Source organism: Zalophus californianus, chromosome X (genome assembly GCF_009762305.2).
Source record: "Zalophus californianus isolate mZalCal1 chromosome X, mZalCal1.pri.v2, whole genome shotgun sequence".
Classification (NCBI taxonomy): Eukaryota; Metazoa; Chordata; class Mammalia; order Carnivora; family Otariidae; genus Zalophus; species Zalophus californianus.
This window is the reverse complement of record NC_045612.1, coordinates 19,003,960-19,018,248: the sequence shown is the minus strand read 5'-3', so window position 1 is coordinate 19,018,248 and position 14,289 is coordinate 19,003,960. Positions and strand designations below refer to the sequence as shown.

Below are 14,289 nucleotides of genomic sequence, written 5' to 3'. Positions count from 1 at the left end.
CTCCCATTTAATTCACTCTTAGAGTGATACATGAGTTTTAGTTTATGTAATCTCATGGCATCTCCATAATAATCCTGGAAGTTAGGTAGGGATAAAGGAATGTAAGCCTTATCAGAGTTAAGTAGCTAAGGTCAGACACAGTAGCGAGGCTGGGACTGTCCCCCACATCTCCTGAAACAACATATGCACAGTGCCTTGTGCTATCCCAGACCCACTAGACGGACTGGATGAAAGATATCTCCTGTTTCCACCCCAAATAGCCCAGTGCTCTTTTCTGCTTCAAGGCATTGCCAGGTAATGCAGCAGGAGATTTTAATAATACACAAAATAATTGTAGATGAAACTCGAATGATAGTGAGATGTAGAGAATAAGCCCTTTAATCATAATATCTGCTGCAAATAAGAGCAATTTCAACATTTTCGATGGCAAAAATTACTGGTTTTTTACAATAACAACTTTGCATTCTTGACTTGGGAGGGTCTGCAACAAAAAGTAGTAACCACGAAATAAGTTAAATTAACTATCTATGGAGGATGTAACTTGATGAAATGTTTTCTGAAGAAATGATCACATAAAGGAATACATCTCTGTCAGCCAATACAGCCATAAATAAAAATGTTAATGAGGTAAAATTGGTCATGATGAGGCTAAAACAATATCAAGAAATTGAAAAGGTTCTTATTAGGCTTAATTCACTTTGATGTATGTTGAAAAAAAATTCTTGAATGCATTGTAGCAAATCTTATTAAACCAGGAATCTATTACCATTTTTTATTTTTACTTCTGTGCTTTAATTTATACATCTTTATCCTTAATGTAAAGATAACTATGAATAAAACATGAAAGTCAGTGCATTTTCACATATGTTCTATACTATATAATATCTCATTTGCCCTCGTATTTTGGTTATAGTCTAGTACATAATATTCAGTTTTGATGACCTTGGCTATAAGACTTGCCTTATAAAATGTACTCACAAATCTAAAATTGGTTAATCAGTTCAGGAAGAAAGTTAAGTGAACCTAGTGTGGTACCAATGTTTAAGTTAAAGTTTCAAAATATACTTTGACTAAGTATGCTGGGGGCCCTTGGCTGGCTCAGTCGGTAGACCGTGCAACTCTTGATCTTGGGGTTGTGAGTTCGAGCCCTGCGTTGGGTGTAGATTACTAAAATAAATAAATAAACTTTAAAAGACATTTTCCTCCTGGATGGTGAGATTTTCACCTTATACTCTTGGAATATGACTTCACTTGTCCTCTGAAAGCTGCCTGGTCCCTGCCAAGTGTATTTTGATAACATAGTTAATAGGGCTGTAATTCACTACAGGGCTTCTTTAGGCTCTACGAGAATTATGATCACTGTACTCAACATTTAAATCCTATACAAAGAAGTAAAGTATGGCAAGGCCGCAATTTCTCACTCCTACAAAAATTCTTTAATTTTTTTTCCTTCAAATCTATCTTGATCAGTGGGCTTTGATGAGATAAGATGAACTACAGTCTGGCTTAGTTCTACAAGCACAGAGTCTATATCCTGTCTTAACAAACAAACAAACAAAACTTACCACTTCCATGCTATTATTAACTTTACTAATTTCAAAGCACATCATATTTCAAAACACATAGACATCGACAAATTTAAATGAAATGTTATGTGCGTGTAGATTAGACTCACCTTTAAAGAATCAAAACATGCCACCACACGGCCATTTTCCACGTGGCAGACTCTTGGCGGATGGGCAAACTTGCAATCTGCATCAGCTCGAGAGCAGGTTCCTCTCTGAAATTCTCTGCAGACTTCTAAAGTCAGCCACTTGGTGTCACGAACCAGGGTGACATTGACAGCCGTCATATTGAAAGCAAAGTTAGAATCAAGTGCACCCTCTCTAGGACAGTTTCACCGCTGTTAAAAGGTTAAAAGTGAATTCAAGCTATATGTGAAGAGGTAAGGTTGCTTTGGTGAAATGCTTCTTTGTTAGCACTTAGGTTTTTGTTTCAGCCAAAATTGGGTCTGGTCAAAGAGCCAATCACAAAATAAAAATTGTATCAGAATAGTTAAAAATTAAATTAGAGACCAGCTCCTAAGAAGGCAACCAGAAAGGTTAAGATATTGAGTGTTTAATTTGTTCCTCTGCCGAAGTTACTTCAAATAACTGGCAGGCTTTCAAAAGAATTCTGTGCTCTCCAGTTGATGTTTTCAATTATTCTTGCAAAAAGCATATGCTGCTGGTTGCCCTTCAATTTGTGGAATGGTCTCAGATCAAGGGAAGAAATGTTTTTCTCCCTATTTCTTGGATTTAATGACTAAGATTGGTAAGGATGTTACAACTGTAAATATAAAATTTGCTGCAAAATCAGGAGGAGGGAAAAAGACTAGGAAAACTGGGAATCGAAGGGGAAAAAAGAATGGACCAGTTGCTAAGACTGAACTGCAAGCACACCAGGTTTGGGGGCTGGGGAGGGAGAGGGGTTTATAAAGAGACAGCTCTAGAGTGGAATCGAAGTAGCAGTGTTCAGAAAAGGCACTTTTCAGAAACCTGCAAGAAAAAAAAATAAAATTAGCTATTAGAATGCAATACTTCGGTTTTAAACTTCAGATCTGGAAAAGAAGTACCACATCCTATTTAAAACAGGAAGCACCTAGATACTGCCAGTGCAACATAGTACAGTCGGCCGTTGTGAATAAAAAGAGCATTTCCCAGTGTAGAGTAAAAGGAGGCAGCCACATAGATTTACTGCTGAAATACAAGCCCAACTGGGGTGCCCAGGAGGCTCAGTGGGTTAAGCAGTGGACTCTTGGTTTCGGCTCAGGTCATGGTCTCAGGGTCCTGGGATCGAGCCCCGTGTCCAGCCCTGCGTGGGTCTCTGTGCTCAGAGGGGAGTCTGCTCAAGGATTCTCTCTCTCTCCCTCTGCCCCTCCCCTTGCTCATTCGCTCACACACACTCTCTCTCTCAAATAAATAAATAAATCTTAAAAGAAAAAGAAATACAAGCCCAATTAAAAAGGAGAAACGATGGTTTCATTCTGTTTGGGGGCAGAAATTCATTTGGGGGTTCACCGCACAGAAATTGCCAGAGCTGGACAGGACAGCCCCTCAGGTTCTAGAGGTTACCAAAGACCTGTCATTAACCTGGCTTTGCTATGGTCTGATCGAAGGCTTGCTTATCTGCTCTCAAAATCCAGAATACGAATTGCTAAGAAAATTTAAGTTGCTCTTAGAGGTCCTGCTGCATGTGTATTTGAAATGTAATTGTTGATGATCGCATCAAATGGTCATGACATACATAACTCACCGGACACCCACTGCAGATGAGGTAGGGGAGAATGTAAAATGTAAAATGGGCTTCAGATAAAGAAAAAAAAAATCCTCTGAAAAGATGCTGGGTTCTTTTTCTTTTTCTTTTTTTAAATATTTTATTTATTTGAGAGAGACAGAGATAGGAGAGAGAGCACAAGTGGGAAGGAGGGGTAGAAGCAGACTCCCCACCAAGCAGGGAGCCTGACACGGGGCTCGATCCAGGACCCCGAGATCATGACCTGAGCCGAAGGCAGACACTTAACCCGCTGAGCCACTCAGGTGCCCGTGGGTATTTTTTTCTTTCTGTGTATGCCCTATTAGTTCTTAGTCTCTGTAAAGGGATACTGAAACAACTCAGGAGGAGGTTTCAGCATATACAAATAAGTGAGACAGAAAGCACTGTTCAGTCATACATTAAATGCTGGGCAGCTTTAAGACTTGCAGTTTAACCCAGCGTCAACCAGCAACAATTTTTAGCAACTCAGCTGAGAGAATCGACAAAAGGTTAATTTATTGGCATTATGCCACGGACACGTACTGAAATAACAGGGATTTGCTAAAATAAAAGTAAGCTCTGAGTATCAGTCAAATCAACCCATGGTCAACTTCATCAAAAAAGTAGAATTCAAGTTCTTGAAAACATTTCGTTTAAATTTTTGAATGAGATCTTTAACAACCCTACAGAATCTGAATCTTCTATTTGTCTTTTCGCAGTCGAGATGAAACTCAATTATCACCTAATTGTTTAGATATCACCGGGAAATTAAATATCTAGAAAATTCAGGTAAGCTTATCCATCCAAGGGCAAACATGTGTTTCTCTGAGTCATCCTTCATGGAAGCCTTTCTAAAATGTATTATAGGTAGCTTTGCCTTCTTACAAAATACTGAACATCTTTTGACCTCTTTTGACTTGGGGTCATAAGTGTCCTAGAAAGTATTATAGTTTCCCTCCTTTGGTGGCACATTGTTAATGGTCACTTCTACTGTCACTTGTCTTCCTGCCACAGTATCTGCCATAGGATTGTCCAGCTCCCTTCAGGAAAATGTAACAGCCAACCATGAATGTTGAATAAGAGTTAGTTACTCACTGAATGATGGGCCTGGGGGCAAAGTGCAAGGCTTTCTGGTTTGGGGGCCCTTTAGCAATATGTCCCATGCAGGATCATGTTCTAGAGGGTTAAGGTTGTCAGGCAAATGACCTCTAGGAAAATATTTACCATATATATATATATTTTTAAATAGCCAGATGGGGAAATGTAAATGAAAACAACAATGCGATACTGCTTCGCCAGCGTTAGGATGGCTATAGTAAAAAACAGAAAAATTGGAGAAATCGGAACCGTCGTTGCTGGTGGGAATGTAAAATAGTGCAGCTGGTGTGGCAAACAGTCACCACATGACCTTGCACTGTGCCTAGGTATATATCCCAAGCAACTGAAAGGAGGGGTTCGAAGAGCTATGTATACACTCATGTTCACTAGTCATGATAGTCAAGAGGTAGAAACGACCCAAGTGTCCACTAACAGATGAATGGGTACACAAAAAGTGATATACCTGCAAAATGGAATATGATTCCATCATTAAAAGGAACAAAGTACGGCTACGTGCTACAACGTGGATGAACCTTGAAAACACTATGCTAAGTGGAAGAAGCCAGTCACCAAGACCACATAGTATATGGTTCCATTTATATGAAATATCCACAATAGGCAAATCCACAGAATCAGAAAGCAAATGAGTGGTTGTGAGGACTCTGGGGAGAGGAGAAAGTGAAGTAATGGCTTCATGGGTCCAGGGTCTCCTTGGGGAGTGATGAAAATATTCTGGAGTAGATAGTGATAGTTGTGCCATTTTTTTATATACTAAAACCCATTCACGAAATCGTACACTTCAATGGGTGAATTGGATAGTAGGTGGATTACATATATTAAAAAGAAGTCTAAAGAAACATTACACCCCCCCAAAAAAAGCCTCACAAGTGATACAACTGGCTACCCCAAGCTTTCTTTTTTAGGTTCTCCCTAGACACAAATTCTACATAGTGTTCCTAAGTGGAATTTCAAGAGCAAATTAGTTTCCATACTGTAGTTGATTTAGTGTAGTATGGAAAATACTCTAAGAGAGAACATTCTGCAGGTTTGTAAGTTTATATTTAAAAATATATTCATATTTAGTCCTACAACTAAATTACATAGGCTGCCTGAAAGCATGTGAATACTGGGCAGCTTTAAGGCTTGCAATTTAACCCAGCGTCAACCAGCAACAATTTTTAGCAACTTGGCCGAGAGAATCGATAAAAGGTTAATTTATTGGCATTATGCCACGGACATGTACTGAAATAACAGGGATTTGCTAAACAAAAGTAAGCTCTGAGTATCAGATATTGAGTTTCATCTTGACTGTAAAAACACAAATGGAAGATACATGTGAATGAAAAATAACCAAAAAGGAATATATATATATATATATATATATATGAATGATTTGCTCAGAACATAAACAGTGAGGGCCTGAGGGTCTGAAGAAAGATTTTTCTACAGAGGTCCATCAAGTATAGAAACAGACAATAAATAATACATTTGAATTTTGAACTTTTGGAAAAGAAACATGCAAACAGGTGCTGAACTCTGGCCATGCATTTTATGTAAGATGGGGCAATGGGAGAAAGAATTTTCTTCTTTTTTTGAAATTGGCCTGCAACCTCTGATGGGACCCTGACCAATTCTTCAAAAACCGTCCTAGCCAGCACATGTCTTCCTGCAGACTTGGAACAGTTTTTGAAGCTGGCTCAGAAGAAGTGAGGTGCGGCAGCTAAAGGGAGCTGGTGTGCCGAGGGAGAGCAGTTCTCTCAAGTTGCTCTGCTGGTCTGGCTGTGTATACAAGACAGGGAGCGCGCCATTTTCCCCTGCATTTTAAAGAAGATCAACTTTGGGAGACAATACGGCTTTATCTTCACTACCTTAAGCTCGAGTAACAGGAATACAATTTTGCTTTTTATGATTTATCGTCCTCTAATGTAGAGCATGAAGAGCTACCATTTCTTAGTACATTTGTACTTGCATAGTATTCGCTAGTTCACGAGTGCTTTTTATTTCCTTGATCTTTGGAGCTCTAAAGAACACTCAAAAGCCTGGGTGATCGCCCAAAAATGCCAATGAAGAAATGAAGCCCAAAGAGGTTAAGTAATTTATCTAGAGTTACAAAGCTTTAAGTGATGGAGCCATGACTTGAGGCAAGATCTCCTGTTTCGAAATTTCATGCTTAGATTCTGGCAGAGAAATGTCATAGAGCTCATTTCTTATCTCTTATCTCTCTGGGAACCTTACACATGGAAAGCCAGTCATTTTTGAGCAGTACTTATGATTCCTTCTCAAAGTTACGTTCACGTCTGTTGTATCAACATCTTCATTTCCCCGAGTTGAGGTGCACCAACATTTAGCCAGCACCTACTATGAGCCAGGCACTGTTCTAGATGTTGAACAAGATAAGGTCCCTGCTGTCATGAAACTTCCTATGCTCATTTAACTAGAGAAGAAACTTAATGCACCAGGAAGTGAAATGATTGTGAGAGTTTATGTAGGACTGGAGGCAGACCCTAGGTCTTCAGAATTCTGCACAGGCTAATTCACCATGAGTGGGACACCAAGCCCCATGACTTGAGAACACTCTTAAGCACACACTCAAACACTGCTGCATCAAAATGCAGCCCCAAAAGGAAGACCTCAAAATTACTCACACCAATTCGTACTGCTCCCTGCATTCCTCTTGGTGGGCGGGGGGGGGGGGGGTACTACTGTCCCATTTTACAGATGGGGGAAAGAGAGGTAGGGGAAGATTAATTCATTTAACTTGTACAACTTCGTGTAGCTCATAGATGATCAAACCATGGTTCAAACCCAGGCAGCCTGAGTCCAGAGTCCCCTCTTAACCACATCATGATACTGTGTCTGTCTTAGGGCACATAGTGCATTTGTAAACATTCTTCCTCATTATAGACCCTTAACTTTTCTCCCTTACTAGACTGTACATTCCTTGAAGGTAGAGATCATGTCTTACTTTTGCTGGCTCTGTCTTGTGGGAAGTTAGAGCCATGCAGCATTCCCCAGGATTCCTATATTAAGAGGTCAAAGAGTAAATGGGAATTTAATATTAACCCTTCTGTTTACCTTGCTGGCAAGTTTTGTCAGTTGAACACCCTCTAGGCTGGCTGAACTTTGGCCACCTCTGTCAGTTTCAGATCAACTGGCCCTATAAAGCTGAGTATTTTCTCGCAATTCTGGCTTTCAAATTGGACTGTTAATACCTGGGATTCTTGATATATGGAGCATTCAGTTGTCATCAGGAATGGTCTATTTCTGCTCATTTGGTTGCAGTGAGATCTCTTCCTGGGTTTAAAGTAAAAATACGGGACACCCAAATGATTTTTGTCTATATCTTCAAAGAGTAGGTTAATCTTTGGAATGTTTTTGCCCAATAATCAGTGTGATGAAACTGAGCTGGGAGTGGGGGTGGTGATTTCCCTTGGAGCCATAGGAAGAAACACTGCCTACATATTCTTCCTGGAAAATAATGGTTCGTTTTGACGGTTCGCTAATGCTCATCTATAAGAATTCTCGAGAAGACATAAAGAAAGTACAAACATTTTTACTTTGAAATTATATACACACGAGATTCATTATCAAGTGCTTCCTTTGAAAGAGCAGATAGCTTTTTAAAGGATTCATACCTTTTCTCATGGAAGTTTCCTTGATGGTAAAACAAAAGGAATAAATACTCTGTACTGATCTCATGGAAACAGTAACTTGTTCCAAAGCTGTTTGCAAGGCCCTTTTTCCTCCACTTTCCATGCCTCGTCCTCTCTTTTACCTCCCATGCACAAGCCAGCACATAACATGGAAACACTGCCAACACCTCTGTCCCGAAGATCACACAGAGACTATGTGGCACCTAAAGCACTATCTGAAGAGGCATTTCTTCCAAATGCATTTATCAAGCTCCCGGATAAACAATGAAAACAATGTTTTGCTTTCCTTCCATTTTTAAGCTTCCCTTACATCTGTATTAGCTCGGGATTTCTTGTGACCATATATTTTGAGTTGGCAAGCTGACAAGGTTGAAAACCTTTCAAGTTTTCAAGTTTGCTTCAAGTTCTATTTCCCTCACGTGTTTTGGTTCGCGGTCTACCAATACACGCCCTTTAAGGCACCGGAGAAGTGTTGAGCAGTGCAGATGGACTTCATAGGAGTCCTAGGGAAAATGGGTTTTCCTGTCCCAAAGAAAAGGCTGTACAAATAAGGCTATTTTGCCTATGTGCAAAACATTTTCATTAAGTTTTTTTTTTAGAGCCTCATTGCATTTTTTCCCCCACACTACTCCTAGGGTAATACATTTAATATACCTTCTACAAAAAACAGGTAAGCCAAGTTATTCCATTTCATAAGGCAATTAAGAGAACCCCCCTATACCTCAGTTTATACATTGGGTCACAGGAAAAAAAGTGCCACAGTGTCTCTTTTGACCATAACTTTAGCAACATATGTGACTGGCTACGTGTATTGAAGTTGATTTTTTTTTTTTTTTGATAAAAGGTATGGCTTTCAATAATATACTAAATTATTAGAACTCGCTAATAAATGCCATTTAAAGAGTTTAAACAACTCCAATTTAATATAAATACACCTTAAAACCTGGATTCTAGACACAGTTATTATTAAACAACATTGGTTAATTGCTTCCTTGTGTTCATGGGACATAAGTCCAGTGCCATTAAAAGCTCTTCATTCATGAACTGGATTTGAACTTGAAGTCAATGGGAATGTAACATATTTGGCAATTCAAGTCCTATAATGCTCAAGCACTTGAGATGAGTGAAATAGAAAATGAGTCATCAGACTGATGGCATTTAATTACATACAGGGTGATTTTGCTGAAAATTCATTTGACACATATTTATCGGGTATCTAATATGACCCAGGCACCGCCCTAGATGTTGGTTGGCCATGGATGGGGAAGGCAAGGGGCAAAAAATAAACAAAAACCCCATATCTGTTGTTCACTTTATCCATTTAACAAATATTTTTCATCATGTCCTAAAATTCAAGCGAATGAGGCCTTTAAAAATGTTCATGTGTGAGAATATCAATCAACCAACAAACATTTATTGTACACCAACTGTATGCACAGACTTGTGTCCCAAGCTTCTGGGGAATCCGAAGAGGTGAAAGACACCACCTCTGCACTGAGGAAACCTCTTGAGTTGGGGAGGCAAAAACAACATAATGTGAAAGAAAAGCCAACAATGTAGACACTTAAGAGTAAACTTCAGGAGCTACTCTACAACCCAGCAATTGCACTACTGGGTATTTACCCCAAAGATACAAATGTAGTGATCTGAAGGGGCACCTGCACCCCAATGTTTATAGCAGCAATGTCCACAATAGCCAAACTATGGAAAGAGCCAAGATGTCCATTGACAGATGAATGGATAAAGAAAAAGTGGTATATATATACAATGCAATATTATGCAGCCATCAAAAAAACGAAATCCTGCCATTTGCAACAACGTGGATGGAACTAGAGGGTATTATGCTGAGCGAAATAAGTCAATCAGAGAAAGACATGTATCATATGATCTCACTGATATGAGGAATTTGAGAAACAATACAGAGGATCATAGGGGAAGGGAAGGAAAAATGAAATAAGACAAAACCAGAGAGGGAGACAAACTGTAGGAGACTCTTAATCTCAGGAAACAAACTGAGGGCTGCTGGAGTGGAGGAGGGTGGGAGGGATGGGGTGTCTGGGTGATGGATGTTGGGGAGGGTATGTGCTATGGTGAGCGCTGTGAATTGTGTAAGACTGATGAATCACAGACCTGTACCTCTGAAACAAATAATACATTATATGTTAATAAAATGAAAAAGAAAAATACGAGTAAACTTCAGGACCACGAATGACAAATGCAGGGAGAATTCTAAGGGGAGAATGTCCCTCAGGCCTGGAGTGGTCACCAGAGCTTTCAAAGAGGAGCAAGTAGAGCAGGCCCTTAAAAAATGAATGAAGGGGGCGCCTGGGTGGCTCAGATGGTTAAGCGTCTGCCTTCGGCTCAGGTCATGATCCCAGGGTCCTGGGATGGAGCCCCATGTCAGACTTCCTGCTTGGTGAAGAGCCTGCTTCTCCCTCTCCCTCTGCCACTTCCCCTGCTTATGCTCTCTCGCTCTGTCAAATAAATAAATAAAATCTTAAAAAATAAATGAATGAAGAAACAGAAACTGGGTGAATGAAGGCAAGAAAAGAGAACAATAGTTGCCAGGTTTCCATAGGATGGTGAGCAGGCATGGGCTGGCTAGGATGGCCAGCTGACACCACAGAAGGCAAATAATGTATGGGTAGTTTCTGAAGGACCTGGAAAGTGACCCGAGGAATATATATTTGTTATGGAAAAAGGAGCCTCGCTCAAAGATTTTAAGCTGAGTAGAAACTTCGTGGCCATAAACATGCTGTGGTCACAATGCTCTGCCCTTTTAAAATGGTCTTCTTTAAGGAGCCTACAACACGCAGTCAGAGCCAAGTTTATGCATCCAACATACTCCGGAAGGACAAAAGACGAAAGGGAGGTACAGGAAGGTCAGAGTGCTCACAGGCTGTGTTAGGCCAGGCCAGGCAGTGATTCAAGTCAGGCCTGCATGAAAAGTCGGTAGAGAAACAAAATGAAAAGTGCAGCTTCTTGTTTGCATTTTGCCAACTCCCCATTTATCAGTGACCCCAGTCATTAAGGACATATAATTACATTCCTGTTTTCCAGATTGACTCAAATATTTGTCAATCTTAATCTCTATGACGGAAATTCCTTTTAAACTGTAGTTGAAAGCTCCACGAGGATTTTTTTTTTTTCAGTTATATTTTGTCACAGAATGAGCTCAGGCAGGGAGTTATGTTTAAATAGTCACTTTTTGGTCCCTACTGGCATCCTGTAAATTCCTGCTACAGGACTTTAACCAGCACCCCAGTGGTTTGAAAGTGCTCGCGCTCCTCCCAAAGCATACAGTGAGTTGAATTCAATTGAATTTTCAGGGCCAATTTACTCACTGATAAGATTTGGTTGAACATTCACTGTTCATCAGTAAACACACACACACACACACACACTGCAAAACAATGATCAAAAGCTATCACTAAATGTTTATTTATCCTTTAATACTTATAAACGGCCAAGTAACTGTCTAGTCAAGCTTATGAGTCACATAAAGATGACTGTTTGTCAGAGAAGTCAACTTAAGTCGCATCGAAGCGATTTAATGGTGTAAAGGAATTCATCGCTGTATATCTAGGTATTATAGCCAATAAATCAAGGTTCTCAGTCTCAGTACAAAACCTCTGCTCCTTATTAGAAGTGCTTACAAAACTAGTGAAAGGACAGAGGACAGAGCTTTGTGGCTGAAAATGTTGGGAGAGGACCAAATGCACCCTGATTTCAAGGACCCAGTAGTTTTAACACATCAATGCCAAAACTTCTAGTAGACTTGAAGGGATGTTTCGGGGAAAATGAGTTTTCTAGGCACGCGTACGCAAGTGTTCTACCCTTTGTGTCTGAAGTTACTCCTGCTAGGGGCCTGATGTTTCTCATTCATATCATACCCCTGACTGAAATATATCTCTATAAACCAATCGCCTAGAGTTGATTGGGAAGCGGGCTGCTTTAGTAAAGGGTTAGCAGTGAAGAGTTGGGAGCACAGGACAAGAATCTGACCTGTACCCTTCCTTAAGGCCTCTAAAATAGGAATTCCAGGGGCGCCTGGCTGGCTCAGCTGGTGGAAGGTGCGACTCTTGGTCTTGGGGTTGTGAGTTCAAGCCCCACATTGGGTGTAGAGATTACTTAAAAATAAAATCTTTAAAATAAATAAATAAGTTAATTAATTAATTAAGAATTCCATTTGTCTCTCAATATTTCAGAGAGATTTCTGCTGGATTAGGAGTCAGGGGCCTTTCTTTACAGGAAAATTTAGAGGAAAGGTAAACTAGAATGGTTTTTTTTAACAACTTTTCATTGCATTTTGGACAAGTAGTCAATGTCTTTGCTAACACTAAAGAAAGATGTGTAACTATCTCTCAGGGTCAGCTTCAACAGGTAGAGGGGATGTGGAGAGAAGCTTGGTTTAATTTTACCATGAGAATGGAAAGCACCACCTTACCCTGGAAATGTAATACTCATCTTCGATAAGAACAATTCCGTGGAATCTATCAATTGCAATTCCAGTTGGCCTCAAAAAATGGGGAAATAACTTATGTGCCTCCTCCTATAAGGTGTGTAGTTTAAATCCAGATTTTGGGTTTTAAAAAGAAGGGTGTGGAAAATCAAGTCCACATCAAAATGACAATACTCCAAATAACTCTAAATGAGCTCACAACAGTTAGCAAAGCCAGTGAGGAACAAAGTAACCTATTGATTTCTTCGACCTTGAGCAGAGGCCCAGAAAGGTTCATCTACTTGGATAAAACACCTGAAATTGTTAGTGTACACATGAAGAGCTTGTGATCCAATTTCATCACATCTTACATCTTGGCGATCCATGATCAGAATGGGCAGGCAGAGTTCCCAGAAGTTTAACTCCACCATCCTGATTCATGTAGTTTCTTTCCCTGACAACTCATAACCAGAGTGTTGGACTTGGATTTGTGGTTATGGAGGCATTTCACACTACTGAAAACCAGAAGGGTACTCTCCGTAGCTTTGAATCCTTGGGGAAAGGTAGGCCCCTGCCTCTGAGATTATAAAGATTTATTGACCCCTGTGAGTCTGTGTCTCCTGTTAATTTCAATGCAACTGCTTTGCCATCCTCTTGTCAGAGAATACCACCTTCTTTACACACATGATTTTGTCTCAACTGCCTCTCTACTATAGATTCCCAAACTGTGGACTCTGCTTTTCTACCACGCTCTATCTGATCCTCTCTAATTTTGAAAATGTTTCAAAATCAGACTCCGCTTACCTGCCTCTAACCATCTAACCCTCCTGGCCACCATCTGCTGCTAGCCAAAACATAGGATCTTTCCTATTTCTCCTTTAACCAAATATTTGGTTTGTGTTTGTGTTTCCTGTTTCTGCCTACAAGAGCCCATTTCTCCTGCTCTCCTCTGGTCAGGATAAACATACATACAAAATATTCTATAAAAATATTCTCTGCATCAATTTCTCATCAATTGGGACACTGGGGAATTTTATTGAGTAAAAATTCCAAGAATGTGTTTAGGGTTCACAAAAAAAACCACTAAAAACACAATGAGGAAGATAAATTTGCTTTGCTGAGTACATTTTATGATGCATTCTAAAGCAGTATCCTGGTTATTAAACTATTGATATTCCTTGATGTTAATAATCGTTAACATTTATGGAGCTCTTACTCTGTGCCAGACACTGTGTTAAGCATTTTTTTGGTAAGATTTTATTTATTTATTTGACAGAGTGAGACAGCAAGAGAGGGAACACACGCAGGGGGAGTGGGAGAGGGAGAAGCAGCTTCCCGCTGAGCAGGGAGCCCGATGCGGGGCTCAATCCCAGGACCCTGGGATCATGACCTGAGCTGAAGGCAGACGCTTAACGACTGAGCCACCCAGGTACCCCTGTGTTAAGGGTTTTATATTCATTATCTCGTTCAACCATTCTAACGCCATGTGAAATAGACAATACAAAGGAGCAACGTTAAGGTCTAATTTCAAAACAAAATCTGTCACAAATCTCAAGTCTCCACTTGTCACCAAATAGTGGTACTGAGTTTTTCCATATTCAAAATTCTCAGATGTCATAATAATAGAGTCCTGGACACTAATTAAAAAATCTCCAGTTTCTATTTTCTTCCCAGCTTCCTGTAATTACAATACGAAAGCTCATTACTGCCTATCCATGGAAACCAGAGGATCCTGAATTGCTTATAATTTTTTGAATATATCTTCTTATGCATGTCTGGCAAGTAAGTTAGAAAATGCTTGAT

At 39.9% G+C, this 14,289-nt stretch overlaps 1 protein-coding gene across 5 annotated transcripts in view; it reads right to left on the bottom strand.

Annotated features, from left to right (window-relative positions):
• The window catches only part of MBNL3 (muscleblind like splicing regulator 3), a 109,481-nt gene that overhangs the window by 65,126 nt on the left and 30,066 nt on the right, over positions 1-14,289 (bottom strand). For all 5 annotated transcript variants that reach the window (XR_003522660.2, XM_027608781.2, XM_027608780.2 and 2 more), the window contains one exon: positions 1,676-2,537. Coding sequence is in view for 4 of the 5 variants with exons in the window: in XM_027608781.2 (XP_027464582.1) it covers positions 1,676-1,852 (177 nt within the window). In the remaining variant the exon portion in view is untranslated. The remainder of the gene's footprint in view (positions 1-1,675; positions 2,538-14,289) is intronic.